General features: G+C 35.7%; 2 protein-coding genes and 1 long non-coding RNA gene across 9 annotated transcripts; 2 read left to right on the top strand and 1 right to left on the bottom strand.

Annotated features, from left to right (window-relative positions):
- Positions 1-324: 324 nt before the first annotated feature.
- On the bottom strand, positions 325-5,000 carry RMI1 (RecQ mediated genome instability 1). The gene is made up of 2 exons (XM_083355870.1): positions 4,922-5,000; positions 325-4,341 (listed from the first exon to the last, which is right to left on the bottom strand). Exon 2 carries the CDS (start codon positions 4,333-4,335, stop codon positions 2,650-2,652), a length of 1,686 nt encoding a protein of 561 aa, XP_083211996.1. The 5' UTR covers positions 4,336-4,341; positions 4,922-5,000; the 3' UTR covers positions 325-2,649.
- A 421-nt stretch (positions 5,001-5,421) lies between these two features.
- HNRNPK (heterogeneous nuclear ribonucleoprotein K) lies at positions 5,422-18,461 on the top strand. Of its 6 annotated transcripts, none has more exons than XM_083355876.1 (16): positions 5,422-5,440; positions 7,663-7,719; positions 7,825-7,883; positions 8,334-8,431; positions 8,546-8,602; positions 9,880-9,923; positions 10,784-10,856; positions 11,556-11,669; positions 12,823-12,951; positions 13,262-13,563; positions 13,878-13,932; positions 16,110-16,160; positions 16,672-16,693; positions 16,773-16,855; positions 17,080-17,249; positions 17,944-18,461. In XM_083355876.1, exons 3-16 carry the CDS (start codon positions 7,835-7,837, stop codon positions 17,975-17,977), a joined length of 1,281 nt encoding a protein of 426 aa, XP_083212002.1. In that variant the 5' UTR covers positions 5,422-5,440; positions 7,663-7,719; positions 7,825-7,834; the 3' UTR covers positions 17,978-18,461. The 6 variants fall into 6 exon arrangements, with proteins under 6 accessions (XP_083212002.1, XP_083212004.1, XP_083212005.1 ...); XM_083355879.1 differs by lacking the exon at positions 5,422-5,440 and adding an exon at positions 5,748-5,917 and having other exon boundaries at positions 18,004-18,461; XM_083355874.1 differs by lacking the exon at positions 5,422-5,440 and adding an exon at positions 5,748-5,917.
- On the top strand, positions 13,943-15,878 carry LOC310636242. 2 transcript variants are annotated; one of them, XR_014491663.1, is made up of 2 exons: positions 13,943-14,807; positions 14,856-15,878. It is a non-coding gene; the product is annotated as an uncharacterized lncRNA (long non-coding RNA). The 2 variants fall into 2 exon arrangements; XR_014491664.1 differs by having other exon boundaries at positions 14,848-15,878.
- Positions 18,462-18,638: the final 177 nt, after the last annotated feature.

Here is an 18,638-nt window from a genome sequence, read left to right as displayed (position 1 = left end):
TCTGGATATGTTTAAACAAAGATTTAAACATGCGCTATAAGATTATATTGGGCAAGAAGTAAATGATCCCCAAGCTGCATTCCATTCTTTTCCAATTCTTTGCAATATATCAAGTACTTGTATTACTAAAGATCATTCTTAATACATTTGTGTATTTGTATAGTGACTGATACTCAATAGTGTATTTTCTTACATTGCTGTTTCTAAATATGCGCTTAAATTACTGCAGACCAAAGACACTTTAGTATTTGATTTGAACTAGGAGGATAAAGGACCTTATTTCTGTTATAATCATTCTTTATTTATATTTATTGACTACCCAATTCCAGTGTACTTTAGGCATACAATAGAAATAACATAAAAACAACTAAACATTAAGTCAGACATCCCAGACTAAAACACTCTAATAAACAATAAAATGAACAAAATAAGCTATTTCTAATACTTAAACATTTAGTATGCATGAATGTGCAGCCCTTATATTCTGTGCCATTTACCGGGCTAAATTAAACGTGGCAATTCCTTAATTTTTTTTCTTAGATTATTAAGATAATGTAGCACCTGAAAAATATATGTAACCAAACTATAGGTGTAGAAACGCCATCCTCAAACAGTTTGATGCAGACAATTGCAAATGAACAGCTCACTAGTTTCAACATGAATCATCTCCTCAGTGATAGCAATTCTTCTACTCTGCCTCCTTTAAATTTTCAGAGGAAGAATCCTCAGGTCTGGACTGGTTTCCAGAATTTTTACCAGTTAGTATCCCCCATTATCCTTCTAAAACTTAACATCTATACTTGAACAAAGTACATGTGGTCTGGCTAATACTGAATATTCTATTGAACTTCAAAATTAACCTGAGATTAGGGAATAATTTTGTTTTGATTGCAGTAAGAAATATATTATTTTGAACTCCCTTAAATAAGCCGTTATTTTTCAGCCTCATTATATAACTTTGGGAAACTAAGATACATTCTAATCTTTTAACATACTTTACATCTCCTTCAGGAACAAATTATCTAGAATTGTAAGAATTTTTTCAAGAGTTCCAATGAGTTTTTTCAAGTGTACTTTGCAATTTTACTTAAAAAAAATCAATAGGCCTATTCTCCAATTTCATTAAATACTGAAGAGTTCTGTTTTGCTTTAATAATAATAGCACTAATGGAAAGTTTCACCAGCTGTTAGTCCCCACTATGTAATAGGATGTCCTTTAAAATTTTATGTCCATACCTGAAATAAAAGCATTAATGAAAAGTTTCACAATTGGAAACCTCATTATGCAACTTTTATAGTGCAGCCACTTGTCATTTTTCCTTCCCCATCAGTTTGCTAGTTTTAAAATTTTGTTGTATCTGAAAAATCATTAAAGCATTGGGGTTAATAATGAAAATAGGCAACAGAAAATTAATTTTGCAACCTTTCCCAATCAGGCATGTTCCGAAAGGGTTAGGTCGGACTACAACTACCAGGAAGTTGTAATGCCAATGCATTTCAATGGCATCAAGTTGTAAAAAATGTATAATGTAAAACAGTTTCCCTTAATCTTGACTAAACATAGATCCAACCCATGGAAAAGATAATATCCTAGACAATGAACATCTGGCCTCTATTTAACCCTATCCCCAATTCTTTATCCTAAAACTGCAGTCCTATACCATTTAAATAGAAGTCCTGTTGTACTGCTACATGAGAACTACCTTGAATAAAAATGGAAAGGAATGCATGACACTGCTGAGGATAGCTTTTATTTTAACTCCCTATTAACGGTCTTAGTCAAGATACAACTAACAAATATACTAACTTTAGGAGAAAATAATTTAAATCATTTTTTAAAAACTATTGCAAAGAGAAATCAAGTCTACACTTAAAAGTGCAAATTTATTAGATAGCAAATTGCTAGAAAAACATTCTCCTTTTCATAAAGCTTCCAAAAAAAGCATAACAGAAACATTTTATACTAACGTAGCAAATCAAATATAAAAACATCCCTTCATTATCTTTGTTTTTTTCCTTATAAATACTCAGCCCGGCTCTCATGTCTAATTATTCTCACCCTCTCCACTGACCCTGAAGCTGGCTCATTTATCATATTCTTTGTTGGAGACATCCTGTCAGATAACAGGTTAAAATGGCTTCACTCTGATTTATTCATAAATCACCTCCATTCTACTTTGAATAAATTTTATTTCTAAAGATTTGTGTGAATTCCTAAATACAATGTAAATATTGTACACAAATGACTGAGCTATCAAATTTCCTAACTTGAAAAATTGGGGCAATATTTTAATATTTGTTTTCAAAATGTGTTGGATACAAATATCATGTCAATACTGTAAAACTGGAAAAAATCACAAACAGAAGACTGACTTGTTCATTCCAAATACATATATTTCATAGTGCAAAGGATGAAAAACTCTAGAAATAACTTCTTAATTTTATTTTTCCCATGTTTAAAAAATATTTTGAGGAAATATTTAAAACACATCAACTATTGCTAAAACAAAGACATACGTTGAGGGAATTAAAGAAGATATGTGGTAATATTAAAATATTTCTCCATTCTGAATTCAAATAGTAATGCCATAATCAACACCTAGTCTATGATACAAGTTTTTCTTAAAATTATAACCTGCTGGCTAAATGTTAAATATATAACCGTCTTTTTAAGTGATTCAAATTACTTATATTAATATCTTGCAAAACTATTACTTTTCCTTTTGTCTGGCAAACATTAAATTCAATAGTCATCAAGCAACAGAGATCTATTAGTTCTCGTTGGCAATTCTGTAATCCCTCCTTAAGCTTTGGGTACAGGACAGGATCTTTCTTCAATTGCTTCATTTCGGGCACAGAAAAGCCAATTAAGCTTGTAAGAATCTCATCAGCGAATTCAACTTCTAGATAAGCTGTGCCATCAGATATTTTTGCTGTTACACTCCAGAAGCCACTACTGCTTGTAAGCTTTCCTGTAAGGGTTACTATAAATGCTTTAATTTTCACAGTAGTATTATCTCTGCACTTGCTACTTAACAGAATAGATAGATATGTAAAAGGAGGGGTATCCAAATCAACTTTGTGACACTTATTTATTTTTATCATCTGTACCTGCTCAGAACACAATCTGAATTCTGCATTGACATCTATTACTGTATCATTAGAGATTTTAGAGGATTTCTTACTGTCATCTAAATTCTGGGTATATTGTCTTTTATTATTTATAGTAAAGTCTGCCATGCTTTCTTCAAATGTATTATAGCTTCCTCTTTCACTAGATTTTTTTTCTTGAACAGCTTGATTATTTATACTATTATTAGTGTTCAGAACAGGTATCTGTTCTTCCTGAATCTCTTCTACTAAAAGTAAATCATCATCCATTGAAAATCCATCAAAATCACCTTCCATATTTTCTACAACTGAAACAGTTAGTTGTTCTTCATTTCTTGAAATTAACTCTGCAGATCTTTGTTGTAAGCTGTTCCCAAACCTCTGAGGAAGAGAAGACACAGTAGAATTTAAACTGGTACTTCTTGTACAGTATCCACTTTCAGGAGGATCTTCACGTATCATTAATTCACCATTTTCCTCAAGACTTGCCAGAAGCTCTTCATCAGAAAGCCCTAATTCATCATTAGGCCTTGCAATTTCACTTTCGCCAATATCAGACCTGACAATGTTAGGACTGCAGTCTTCTTCTCCAATTAACCCGGCAAGCACTCTTTCCAAAGCAAATGTCTCTAGAAGGCTATCAACTTCACCTCCCAATAATTTCACATTTTCTGGTTTAAGCAAAAGAACACCTAAACGAAATGCAACTTTCCCTTGTATCATAACTTTGGTTCCTGGTGGTAGACTACTATGGAGTTGAGGAATAGGTTGATATTCCATACCTTGGATATGATGTACTCCATCAGTCATTTGTAGCACAAGCATTCGAGTAGGATTTTCCTCCCATGACCTCAAGGTCCTCTGTGTATTAGCAGTTACTTCTTCATTTACAGTGTTTTTTCGTCTTATTTTTTGCAACTGGGAATAAGCAGGCTGACTCACATCAACAACTGAATCAATTTGCACAGAATGAAAACCATTTAATTCTCCTTTTGGATCATTTAAAATGAATGCAGGCAGAACAGGGTATTCAAGATCTCGGAGATCTGTAAGAAGCCACTGCTCAAAAACTTGCTTGTTAATAGCAGCCTGAGCCAAATTGCTTCCATGATGTTCTTTTTCAATCCAATCAATACAAGCTTCTAGCCATCGTGTTGGCACTTTCACATGCCAGGTAGACAAGAGCCAAGTTTCCACTCTTAATGCAATACCTGATGTGGTCATTTTCTTCTAAAATGAAAAGAGAAAAAAAGGATATTTTTTTTAAAAAAATTAGCATTATATCAATCTTTGGGGAGGGATGTTGGCCGTTTTTGTGCCCGGGTTTCATCTTATTCTGACTCATGAGGGAAAGCAATAGAATGCTGTCCCATTAATAAATTCATTTATCACGAGGCTTGCTTTTAATAGAAGACGCATAGAAACGTGCAGTAAACGTGGCAATCCAAACATATTCCCTGAACACAATAGGATATCCTCTAAACCAGCGTTTCCCAACCTTAGGAACTTGAAGATGTGTGGACTTCAACTCCCAGAATTCCCCAGCCAGCTATGCTGGCTGGGGAATTCTGGGAGTTGAAGTCCACGCATCTTCAAGTTCCTAAGGTTGGGAAACGCTGCTCTAAACACACTTGAGACTAAACTGCACGATTATTGTCCAGTTAAAAATGTGCAAATCAATACAATTTTAGCTACAGGTAAACCAGGTGTGTTTTTTTTTCCGGGCTTCTCCCAGATTCCCCTCCCTTCCCTCAGCGCTTGATTGATCTGGTGTTTTGGTGAGACACCCGAAGACTTTCTCTTCTCTTACCACTTCTGAAAGAAGAACGCGCCCATATAACCCTAAGGCCCCAGGCCCACGAGCTGAAAGGCTCCGAACTCCGTTTCGGTCCCCACAGCACTGACGCCCGAGCCTCTCTCTCTCTCTCTCTCTCTCCCCTTCTCCCGCCTCCTTTTGTTTTAAGCGCCAAAGCCAGGGGTCGGCAACCTCGGCTCTTTTATGACTCGTGGACTTCAACTCCCAGAATTCCTGAGCCAGCTTGGCTGGCTCAGGAATTCTGGGAGTTGAAGTCCACGAGTCATAAAAGAGCCGAGGTTGCCGACCCCTGGCCAAAGCGGACCAAGAACCAAACTTCCTCAGCTCTCGCGAGAATTCCTCCCCCTGTCTATTATCGACCGTGAGGGACGAGGCGGAGTTTTCGTCGACGCCATTTTGTTTTTCCCTCGCGCGCACTGGTTATGGTCAATTTCGCTCTCCTTGAAGCATCGGTAAAGTGGTTGGGATCGATTTCTCTTTTTTAACCTTCCTTTTTTCTCTCCCCCCACCACAGTAAGTACCCACTCTCTAAACAGGGGCGAAACAGAAAAGAGAGGTAGAAGGAGCGATGTATATATATGAGAGAGAGAGAGAGAGAGTGATACTGGTACGTTACAACGTCACCCGCTTTAACGGCCTGAAGGAGAATTAGCAGCGGGGCGACGGTTGCCACGGAGGGCGGGAATGATACTCATAGTGTCCCCAGGTAAAGATCGACACCTGTGACAGCCAATAAGGATTCAGGGGCGCAGCAGACGAGCGAATAGGAGCGGTGGTAGCGCGGGTGAGTGCGCGCGCTCTTGCTTTTTGAGCGCTTAGCGTACTCAGGAGGCAGCTTGGGCGGCGTTAGTCCGCTGCATGGTGAGGAAACCGGCGAGCTTACCGGAAGGCTTTTTTTCTGAACCGTTAACGCCCTTCCACCTTTTGTTGGTGGGAACTATATATATATATATATGTAGTGTCCACATACTTAGGCCTACGAAATTACCGGTACGTGTTTAAAATGGGCAAATGTCTTCGGTTGAGGGGGGTGGGCCTGTGTGTTATTGCAACACGGCGAGAGAGGCGGTTTTTTTCGGTCGGTGCTAGCCTATAAGCCTCCACCGCGGATAACCGAGGGCCGCATGGCTGGCAGGAAGGTGACGGGCTTGAGCCCGGGAGTCCCCAGTGCTTGCTGCAGGAATCATGGCGGCTGGTTGTAGTTGGGAGGGGCGAAGAGAAAAGTGAGCCAGGCGTTTCCTTTTCTCGGTGGCCCTGTCGGTTGGGACGGACCTCGCTAGGCCCCAGCACCCGCTTCACCTTCCCTGGAAAAAAAAAAAACGGCAAAGAGGTTCCAGGCATCTTTTGTGTGTCTGGAGCCGGCGAATCCCGTGTTCCGGTGCTGCCGCGTGGCGATCTTCTTCCGCTCAGGACTCCTCCTGGTAGCTCGTGATCGCCATTACTGCTCGAGCCTGGCGTTAAAGCCGCCATTTTTATTTGCATTTCATCCTCCAGGGTAGTCGGAATTGCACGATTAATGGTCTCGGCGAGGCTTTACCTTTTCTGTCATCCTGGTCCCATTTCGGGAAGGAAGGGAATCGTTTCGGATAAGGTGATTCAATCAGGCCCGCCTTGTTAGAACCAAAAAACAAGATGCTGGCTCCTGCTGCCCATCCTGCTTGGCAACCCGCGCGATTGAGATAGAGCTGGAGATGTAGTTTGAACAGAGCATTGCTCTATAGTCAAGGCTCCTTCGCCGAAAAACAGGGCTACGGTTAATCTTGTTTGACGCGTCCTCTCTAATATAGATGTTGCTCCTGTCGATTACTAAAACGGCTGTAAATAGTATTCCTCCCCCCCCAGCAGATAACCAACATCCTTTGTGTGCGATGGGCATATATCTTATCAGTTGTAATGAGGTTGTACTAAATATGAAGAAATATTGTACTTTGTAGCAATAACAGGCTCATTACAATTTTAAACTTATTTGTAAAATTTTCTTATTTCAATGTTAGAACATTTTGGGCCTTAATTGTACATTTAATTGCAAGTTCATCTAAAAAAAGTTCAGATCCTCTTATTTTACAATTCTGGGTTGAGCTGCATTCATTGTTTTTCCAAGATGAGTTAAAGGGCAATTTAAACTTAATATAGAGATTATATAAAAATAATTGTATATGCTGGTATTTAGTTTGATGACCTGATGCAATGTGATTGTTTGTTAAAAGAATTATAGATATCATATATAGAAATAAACTTTAGCTACCAAAGCAGACAACCTGCACTTGATAAGAAAAAGAAAGTAGCAGAATGTGACCTTTTTGTTAACAAATATTTGTGCTTTCAGTTTGAAATTAAAACTGTTAAAATTAACTTGTACCAATTAAAATACAGCATTGTTTGTTGATAAAGTTAGTCAAAGGAATTAATGCTGCAGAATAGCAATATATTTACTAAAATACATTTACTGGTCCAGTTTTTTCTTGCAGCCTAACCTGTAAATTTAGAGCCACTTCAGTTTAGAGGTTAGGGTGCTGGACTAGAAGCCAGGAAACCTGAGTTTTGTCCTACTTTAGGGATGGAGGTCATCCAAGAGTTTGGACTAGTCATTTTCCTTGGACTCTAGGAAAAAAGCAGTGACAAATCACTTCTGAAAATACTTGTCAATGTAGTTGCCAGGAGTCAAGGCTGACTCAATACACACACTCCCCTGTAAATTAACAAGATCATCCCTTCATGCACGCTGCTTTTCATAGGCTACGTGATTGTTGATCCCGCCCAGAAGATTTACTTGGCAAAGATATATAATACTGGTAAGTGCTGGCAACCCGTTGCTAACCTCTGTCATGTTCTCTAAAAGCTGATGATTCTGTTTGAGCAGTTCAGTATATTTATATTTAATCGGTTTTGTCTTGAAGTTTGAAAACAATGGAGACTGAACAGCAAGAGGAGACCTTTACTAACACAGAGACAAATGGTAAGTTTATAAATGATAAATTAGTAAATTTACAATACTAATTATATAATAGGATTTCTTATGAGGGCCCATAACCGTTACTGGACCTTGAAACATGCTCTCTGTATTTCAAGTGAGAGTTTAGGGATTAGTATAAATTTGTTTTGCTGTCAATTTTTCTTTTTGTGACATGTTCACAAAATCCTATTTGAGATTTAAGACACTACTAGAACTTCATTTTCCCATCTTGATTAAAATTGAATTTAAAGGCCAAAAATAGTTCGTTTATCCGTTTGAAATATTTATCTTCTCCAATCCTAGAGGGCTTTGTCAATATTGTTTTGGTAATGGTGGTAAGGTACATGTTAGGTAAATAAAATATTTGTGCATGAAATAAAAATAGATGTGGTTCCATGATTCCGCGCTGTTAAAAAGCAATTTTTGTAAACAATTCATTCTTTTAAATATTAGGCAAACGACCAGCTGAAGATATAGAAGAGGAACAGGCCTTCAAAAGGTCAAGGAACACTGATGAGATGGTGGAATTGCGCATTCTGCTTCAGAGTAAAGTATGTTTATTTCCTAATTTACTGACCACATTGACCCTTATCTTTCCCCTTAGTTTATTCTTTATTGAAGCTATTTGGGAAACCTTAAACCTTTTTCATAACTTTTTTTTTTAGAATGCTGGAGCAGTAATTGGCAAAGGTGGCAAAAATATTAAAGCTCTTCGTACAGACGTGAGTATTTACAAACTAAACCTTGATTATTTTGCAAAACGTCATTAAGAATATATTTCTAGTAACGTATAATTTAAGTAATTGGCTAATCCAAGCCATTTATAATACATCATTAAACTCAAGTCTCACAATTAGTTCTTAGAATTAAGACATAAAGTAATATGAGAATCCTATCCTTTATTTTACAGTAACTTTACAGAGTTATAGCATATTTAATTTTTTATACTTGAAAATTTGTTAAAAACAGTTGTTTTTAGAAGACATTGCAGATTACTAATCTTTACTTAGGTATACAATGCTTTTTGTGCACCAGGCTTATTTCTCTAATAGAGAAAGATTTGTATGAGTATTTTATATATAGAAACACCATGGTAGCTATATTCTCATCTGGAAGGAATTTTAAGTGAAATGTAACTTTAAATATATTTACACATTTTTAGTGGGTTGACTCTTGTGAATAGACACGTTTAGCGTTATCTAAGCTTTATAGTTTAGCACCAAACTTTGTAAAAAGCAGTATCTTTATTGTGCATAATCTTTTCAACATAGTACTACTCGTATTTAATGAATTATTTGGCACTACATTGTTTCACATTGTGTTTGATATTTTCATTATATTGTAAAATAAAACTTGTAGAATGTTATAACTGTCAACTTTTAGTTACTAGATCTGAGGTATAAGGAAGAACTGGGTAGTAATCACTTGTACATTATTAACTGACCTTTCTGAAGCTAGTGTGCTTAAAATTTCACGTACCTAAATCCAGATTTCATACACATAATTCCTGGATTAGTGGCTTTCCCTATTTCCCAGGATTTCAGTTAACTGAATCTCTACAGATCTTGTGTCTACCCTCATGAGCCAGCCTGCTACTGCAACTTTTAACGTTCAAAGTAGTTTAGGCCAAGTAACTCATTATTACGGTCCATAACTGTTAAGCCACAGTCAATGTAGCTATCCGTTATTGTGTTAAGTCTTCAGAACAACTTAAGCTTGTAATGAGTATAGTTTGTATTAAATTAAAATTTATTGCTTTTCCCCCTCTTCCCTCTCCTTGTTTTTTTGGCCATATATCTCTCCGTTGCCCATGTACTGGATCGACTTGCCCCTGCGTTGCCCACCATGACGGCCCATCCGCCCCTGAACGCCCATGTGAAAACCCTGGTTGGCTATGCCCAAAAATGTGCTCGTTGCCAAACGGGTGCCTTACTTGACAACTTCTGATTGAATGCCCATGCCCATTGCCAACATCCACGAACGCCAATGACCAATGCAGTACAATGCCAGTGTTTCAGTCCCAGACAGCAGTGGCCCCGAGCGGTATGTCCCAACAGTTTATGCCTCACTGCCTGATTAGAAAGAGAGAAATGTATATTATTACCTGCCTTTTATATAATTAAATAGTATCCCCGTAGACGGTGTATTGTTTTTTAAGTTTTCTGTCTTATTTTCCCCATTAAGTCTTTTTGTCACTGAACTTTTACGTGAGTTGCCCACCCAACAAACCACTAATTTTATTTCAATGGAAGGAGCACAGCTTCAATTGTATATTTTCTGCATTGTAAATCGGATTGTTTCAAAATAGTCTCTCGCTCTGCTCTGTCTTTGTGGCCCACCTTGCTCCCTCAGCATTGCCTGTTCATAATTTTTCTGATGAAATGCTAACTCCTGGTTCACTCTTCTTCACTTCTCATTTGTGTTGTCTTTTTGTCTTACGTTTGTATTTCTTTTCTTGCAGAGCCCATTAGTAATCTAATTTTTAACTGGTCTCATAACCCTATTCCAAATACGGTGTTCACCTCTTGCATATTCACGTTTCCTATGAGAAGGTGTGCCAGTTTAACAATGTAATAGCGAGGGTGTCCTAAATTAATGGTGGCGGGGAACATGAATATTCACTCCTGCTTTCAATTCTTCATCAGTATCTTGTCCACTTAATCTGACTCCTTCCAAGAAACTCATTCGCTATCTCCCAAACCTTATTTTAAACTTATACCATTTATAATATTGGGCATAAACAAAGGTGCATGTTCTGTATCTTCAGTAAACGGAATTAAATGGGGAATATTAACTATAGGTTCTGTTCTATGAATTGATTTATAATCTGCATACATATGAATATACAACTTACTTCATTTCCCTCTCCCCTCTTTTTGTAACACCTTGATGTGATTTAACAGTATACTGAGTATAAGTGCAGATATTGAAACAATTGGAGAAATTCTGAAGAAAATTATCCCAACATTGGAGGAGGTGAGTATTCATCTATTTCACATTACATAACCAAATCTTTAGATCTGGATGCACTTGTTTGGATAGTTAATTTTATCGGTTAACATGAGAAGTCATGTCTAAAGGTGGTGGCACATGTGGAAGAATTGTATATTGGAATTACAGGAACCTAGGAAGTTCTCTCCTGCCAAGTAAAATCATAATGGTACCTAGTTCAGTATTCTTGAATTGATTGACATTTTCCAAAATCTCACAGTAGACATTTTCTAACCGTCCCCATTAGCAAAAGCATATAGTATTTTAACATTTCAGACACTATAAAGGTATTGTCTAATCATATACTGATAAGTAAGGGTTACTTGATCTTCCAATGTATGTGACTGAAAAAAAAGTGTGTGGAAAATATGTTAACGTAAAGCCTTAAGCAGTATTATTTGCTTTAAGCATCAGACTCCCAGAGCATCATAACAGTTTGAAATATAATTTTATTTGACTACCAGTTAACTGCAAATAACTAGAATGGGTTTCTTCAAATCACAGCACATTTAATTAAAAAAAACTAAACTTAGACCTGGTAAGTGGGGAGTTCTGGAAATTAGAACAGAAGAAAACAGCATGTAACAACATTCTTTTAATTCAACATATGTATTTTAAAAAGAGACTAATTTAAGTAATATTCATATTATCATTATCTCGTTAATTTCTTACATCCTCTAACAGTACCAGCATTATAAAGGAAGTGACTTTGACTGTGAATTGAGACTATTGATTCACCAGAGTTTGGCTGGAGGAATTATTGGTGTCAAGGGTGCTAAAATCAAAGAACTTCGAGAGGTAACAAACGTCATTTGGAAGCCTTAAAAATACTACATTCTCAGCATAGATGTAGCCAGTTTGCTTTCTTGCTTATTTATTTCCAGTGTCTCTATACCAGCCCAATTACATATCTTCAGTTTGTAAATCAGATCATAAGAATTTTCAAAAAATAGTATCTATAATAGATTGAATAAGAACTAAAGTTAAGTCTCCAAAGACCTGGGGGAAAACTATTTTCTGAAAGGTAATGTTGGTGGAGAGAGTATTCCAAAGAGTAAGGACAGCAATATTTCTCATTTTACAGCTGAAATTTATATTGTTTAAAATTTCTAAATATTTTTTTCTAATGTGGCTTAAACACTAGCAAGTGGAAACAGCTAAATATAGTAATGGCAGTAGTTTAGCCATTCTTGGTAGTCTAACGATTGCTAAATATGCCAATTAAAATAGTTAAGTATTCAGTGGAACACAAAGGTCATGTTTAAGTAATATGTCAAGCAGCCCGACTGAATAAATTTTGCAAAAGTATTGATACTATATTGTATATAATGAACTTTGACACCAAAGAGACCAGGGTACAGATACTTCATTTCCATTGCCCAAAATGGTGGCTGAGCAACACTGAAAACTGCATTATAACACAAAGCTCTATTTTTAGTTTTAAAACCTGGAGCTATGAGTCTGCTTTCTTTATTTTCATGAAGGGAATGCTACCATAGAATTTCTTGAACATTAATGTTCTGGTATTTATCATCAGTATTATCTTTCTGGATTGATTGATTCAGTAGATTAATTGTTCTGCCAATTAATATTATCTATGATAACATATGAGATTCTGTACATTGCATTACTTTCTATTCCGTGCTGTTATAGCATCTGCAAAAGATACTGTCTAGAATTATGACTAGTAATAAGCATTTGGTTGAAGGTGACTGAAATGAAATCCATTACAGCCAAAATTGATTTTTCAGTTCAGATGTAGTGGAAAAGGCTATTCTAGAGTGGGCTTAATGAAAGTCAGAGTTGTAACAGCAGTATTAAACAATATTAAGCTTATGTGAGGAAAATAGGAAGATTTGTTGGATATGTTCACTGCCTTGATTATTTGTAAAAACAATGAAGGGTTATAAATAAAATTCCTGGATTAAAAGTTTATTCATTTTCTTGACAGAACACTCAAACCACTATTAAGCTTTTCCAAGAATGTTGCCCTCATTCTTCTGACAGGGTTGTACTAATTGGTGGAAAACCTGATAGAGTTGTGGAATGCATCAAAATAATACTGGATCTTATATCAGAGGTAATTTAATCTAGAACACCTTTGCATGCATATCCCCCCCTCTCTATAAAGTCTGTTTAGAATTGAATATGAATGCAGAGTAATGTATAGAAAGCAAAGCTGTTTAGCTGATATAGGATTAGATTTTTAAAGTGACATTTCTGAAATAGATGCTATCTGGTCACTACTTTTATTGCTGATTTATTGTTTCTTTGTAATAATACAATCAGTATAGTATATTAATAAGCCAATGCAATACAAAGTTTATAAAGGTTTAAAATGAGATAACTGAATATATTGAATTGTTTCTGTTTCTCTTTTTTTATATTAGTCACCAATAAAAGGACGTGCACAGCCTTATGACCCCAATTTTTATGATGAAACTTATGACTATGGTGGATTTACAATGATGTTTGATGACAGAAGAGGGCGTCCTGTGGGGTTTCCAATGCGGGGCAGAGGCGGTTTTGATCGAATGCCTCCTGGCCGTGGTCGCCCCATGCCTCCACGAAGAGATTATGATGATATGAGCCCTCGCAGAGGACCACCTCCACCTCCTCCAGGTCGTGGTGGTAGAGGTGGCAGCAGAGCTCGTAATCTTCCTCTTCCTCCTCCTCCTCCTCCAAGAGGCGGGTAAGTTTACTTTTTAAAAACTCATTAAGGATTGTCTCTTGAGGATGTGTTGGTTCAGCAGAACTGTGGGAGGAGATAAAGAGATTACAAGTCAAAATAGCATTTTGTGCATTAGTAAGAATGGACCAGGAATAAGTGCAACTTTGATGGCTGGATATTGTTCTATTAAATTAAAATCAGATATGTGCCTCATTCGTATCACAAATGAATTTGCTATTTATTTGGAGGCCATGCATTTTGAAATGTGAGATAGAAGAGAAAATTGCAGTAAGATGCAGATAAACATTCTATATTATTTATTTTATATTCTTAAGGGACCTTATGTCTTACGATCGAAGAGGCAGACCTGGGGATCGTTATGATGGAATGGTAAGTTTGATTTAATAGAATACATCTGATCATGTGAGCACACTGTCATTTTCCTAATGAACTATCAGAAATAGAATCCTCTTTTATTTCAAACTAACTTTGAATTTAGCCAGATTTTCAGAATACAGATATGTCGGTTATATGTATTTTTAAAATCAGTGGCATTTGTATAAGGAAATAGTTATACCTTCCAGTTGAAGAAAATTCAGCTAGTCTTAAAAGATTTAAGAGAAGTTTGAGAAAACAATTATATATTCTCACTATTATTAAAAATATAAATATAAAATTACATTTAGGTTCAAAAATGTGGGATTTTTTCAGTTCTGTTGTTGGAATTTGTTACTCCAAATGTAATTCCCTGTTTACAGAATGGGGATGTTCTCCCAAATGTCTTAGCAAGAGAATGAAATTAGGAAGTTGAAGTGTTGAAAAGATAGTTGTTAGCATTTGCCCATTTTTAGAGCAACTAATTCTGTGCTTTGGAATTATTGCAGGAAAAACATGTTAAGCAACAGTTTAAGTGGCTATTGGCACAACTATTTTATGCACAGAGAGGCTTAAATCCATGATTTTCTTCTTTGTGTTGCAATATCACCAGACTAAAACTCTACTGAGGTTTTTTGTTGCTTTGGGTGGAATGGTGAGGAAGAATTTATTTTTCTCTGTTCCAAGTGCCACAAAGTTCTCTACTGCTGGGGGGAGGGGGGCTGTATCCTGAGGAAGGAGAGATAATGATAATAGCCTCTTCCGTCATTGGGATTTCCTTTTATTAAATTGGTGACTTTCAGAAGCCCTTCTATTAGTGACCAACTTTTACTTTATGAAATTGAAAAGTAAATAAGAGAAATTTTGAAAAAAATCATTTGACTTGCTATGTTGATAGATAGATAGATAGATAGATAGATAGATAGATAGATAGATAGATAGATAGATAGATACCCAACACGCTTTTGGTTTAATTTATAAGTTAATGCAATTTAAACCATTTTGTATGTATTATATGATCATATGCATGCATAACATAATTGTCTTGATGCTCAGGGTTTTTTCCCTTAAGTATGTAATAGTAATAGTAATATTGTGAGAATGTTTCGCCTTGTTAGTGCATTGTTTACAGCAATACAATAGTATATGTGACAGCAGTTTCTGTAAAAAAAATATCTTGGTTTTCCTTGTTGCTTTTTATCATGATCCAAAGAGTGTTTTGATACTGCTTTTAAGTAAGACAAATTGTGATTTAAGGATTCGTCAGTTCTGTATTTGTTTATAATGGAATAAGTCCCATTGAATTTAGTAAAACTTGCTTCAAACTGTATGATTGTACTTTTAAAGTCTTAATGTTTAATCTGTACAATGTACTAATTTGCATAAAGCAGAATATGCATGTTTCTGGAACTATTCTGTCTGCATAAAATTACATTAGAATTGTTCCACAAAGAAAATATGATTATTGAGGTGTTAAAATTAATACATTGATTTTTGAATGAACATGTTTTAAAATCATAAATTGGAAGTTAAACTAATTTAACTCCAAAGAATGAAGTATATTGGTCCCTTTATCTCTAGCTAGATGTGTATTTCTATAAATTGTACAGCAAATTGTAAAAGCATTTTGACCAGAAGTGCTTGATTCTGCATTATGGCAGTCAGTTAATACACATAGGAAGTAAATATTTTGGATCTAGAAATTCACCCAGTAGTCTTTCACTGGCATTAGAAGAAGGAATGAGGTGATTCCTCTTTGATTTCCTCTGCAGCCCTGAATTGCTATCGTCCTTCTAAGGCTGCAGATGACCCTCACTTGAGTGGGAAGCTCTATTGGATCCAAAATTCTTCACTGAAGATTCTTTGTATTTATTGTATAACTGGAGCAAGTCTGGATTAATGAACATTGTTATAGTGTATTTCAGTCTGTAACTCAGCAATAAATAACATTTTGTGTATGAGTATGCTTAAATTGCCAGTATTTCGAGAGTGTCCTTGTTTTTCTTACTCTCTTATACTCTCAAGTCCTATGATAACTCGATATTCATCTGACATGATTAATAGTAAAACTATAGCTTTCATACACCTGTAATGATACTATAATTTAGAACTTGGCTTACAATTTTGCTTGAAGATCCTCACTGATTTCCTCCCCTCCCCCCCTTTCTTTGTGCTGTATTCTGCTTGGCAAGATGATGCAGTGTCATGTCAGTGCTTGTGATGACATAGAAACACCAGAAATGGTAGGTATATTTTCTGTCTCCCTTGCAGAGTTAGGTGATTTGTTGCAGTTTGCGAAAGGGAAGAAAAAATGTCTTTTAAACATACTCTTGATACAAGAGCAGATTAATCAAGAGCTAATTTTACTAATAGCTTTCCCTAGAGAAAAGCTGCTAAAGTTTATTACATTTTAGTAATGAAGTAAAATCCAAAATCCTCTTCCCTGAAAACAATTACCATTGAATTTGATGGGATGTATTTCTAAATAGGTAAATATAATGCTTTGTTTGATCATGGTCTACAACATTTCTCCCTGGAATTTCAGCTTGAGAGTACATCTGATATAAAGTCTAAATACTTTTTAATGAAAGAGAAAATTGTAGGTTATCATTAGATACCAGCTTGGGTCTAAAGATACATGGCATAAGATTTCCAACAATTGTTTGTATTTTGTGAAATATTTGTGTAACAATTATATAGCTTAAAATTGCTTATTTGAAAACTTAGACTTTGTTTTTCTCCCTTTTTTGTTAGTTCGAGGGTGGATCGGGTTATGGTAAGCTTTCATGCATACGTATTGAACACAATTTAAAATTTAGTCATTTAAAGGGCAAGATGCATACGTTTTAAATTAGACTATTCCTATGCAGGGGGTCGTGGTTCTTACGGAGATCTTGGTGGACCCATCATTACAACACAAGTAACAATACCCAAAGACGTAAGTATAAAATTTACTTCCTTGTTACTTTTCTTAACAAAAAGCAATTTTGTAGAACAGTTTGTTATATTTACTCAAATTCCAGCACCAAATTTATATGAAGAGAATAAGTGAAAATATTTTTGATTTTTCATTTGCATGTACCAGTCATTATTTACCTTATTTTTTGCAAGCTAATTGTGCATTAGAAGTTACTAGTTCAGTAAAATATTCTCTATTTTCAGCTGGCTGGTTCTATTATTGGAAAAGGCGGTCAGAGGATTAAACAAATACGCCACGAGTCAGGAGCTTCAATCAAAATCGATGAACCCTTAGAGGGCTCAGAAGATCGAATAATAACTATTACAGGCACACAGGATCAGATTCAAAATGCACAGTATTTACTGCAAAACAGGCAAGTTGCCCTTAAGTTACTTCTTCATTTCATGTAGTTGTATTGCTTGTATGTATGTTTTTATAAAGAGAGCATTTAGAGGGGGGGAATAGTCATACTATATACTAACTTCTCGATTTAGTAGTATGCCTTTCTCTTCTGTTTTCCGTTCTTACTCAGTGAAGAAGCACTCAAAACTAATCTTTCAGGAAGTGTCCTTTACCAAAGCAGCTCTCATTTCTCTGGTGAAAACTGCTGCAAAATATCTACTTTAATCTTATGTAGAGCCTGTAGAAAATATAGAAGATTTCAGTTGGACGTTGGTCTAGTTCTGTGTGGAAGACTAGTGATTTTGTTGTTTTTAGATTACTAAAGTGACAACAAATCACAGTCTACCATATGGCACAGTCCATGCCTCTACAGGACAAGTTGAAAGCTTTTGTTGCTGTCTAATGCAGCATTTCACACCGCTTCCTTTTCTGCCATGTATAACAGCTTTAGATTTTACATGCTTTATTCTCTTTAACACCAACTATTTAGTGAGCATCTTGTAATGTATAACTTTATTTTGCCTGTAGATTAGCTACTAATTATAAGTTGATAAATGTTATGTATTATCTAATTTTATTATATTTGTAAATGCATTTGTAAATATTGATTCATGTTGTTTGTTCAACCATTCTAATACATGCCTTTTTTTTCTTTTTCCTTATAGTGTGAAGCAGTATGCAGATGTTGAAGGATTCTAATGCAAGATATTTTTTCTTTTTTATAGTGTGAAGCAGTATTCTGGAAAGTTTTTCTAAGACTAGTGAAGAACTGAAGGAGTCCTGCATCTTTTTTTTTTCTTAAATCTGCTTCTGTTTAAAAAGCCAACATTCCTCTGCTTCATAGTTGTTCTGCATTTGAGGTGTAGTGAAATTTTTTGCTGTCACCAGATGTAATGTTTTAGTTCTTTACATATAGGTGGATGAGGCTGGGACAGCCTGCAAAACTAACATTGGTATTTTGAAACAGCAGCAGAGAGGGTAGATTTTTTTCCCCCTATGTTGGTTGTAAACTGTAATGTTTTGTCACTTGTGAACCCATCTACTTTATCCTTTTTTTGTTTTTGAAATGGGGTAGTAACGCTGATAGTCTGCTTACCCCAACATCCATTCAATGCAGCGTGCAAAATGTAAGCGCTCTTTTGTAAAATGTTCTATGATTTTAAAAATAAATTTAGTGAAACAATTTTGCAGTTCGTTCTTTATGAGTATTTCATAGTTAAAATACACACTCTACAGTCTACATTTATTGTGCTTGGCTTTTTTTTCCCCTTCTCCATACCAGAGAAGCAGAATACCAATTCAAATATTTTGGTAAATAGGAAGTATTGATTGCACTGATTTTAACTTTGGTATGTGTAAA

Source organism: Vipera ursinii (assembly GCF_947247035.1).
Source record: "Vipera ursinii genome assembly, chromosome: 2".
Classification (NCBI taxonomy): Eukaryota; Metazoa; Chordata; class Lepidosauria; order Squamata; family Viperidae; genus Vipera; species Vipera ursinii.
The sequence above is the reverse complement of the archived record's forward strand: the minus strand, read 5'-3'. Positions and strand labels throughout refer to the sequence as shown.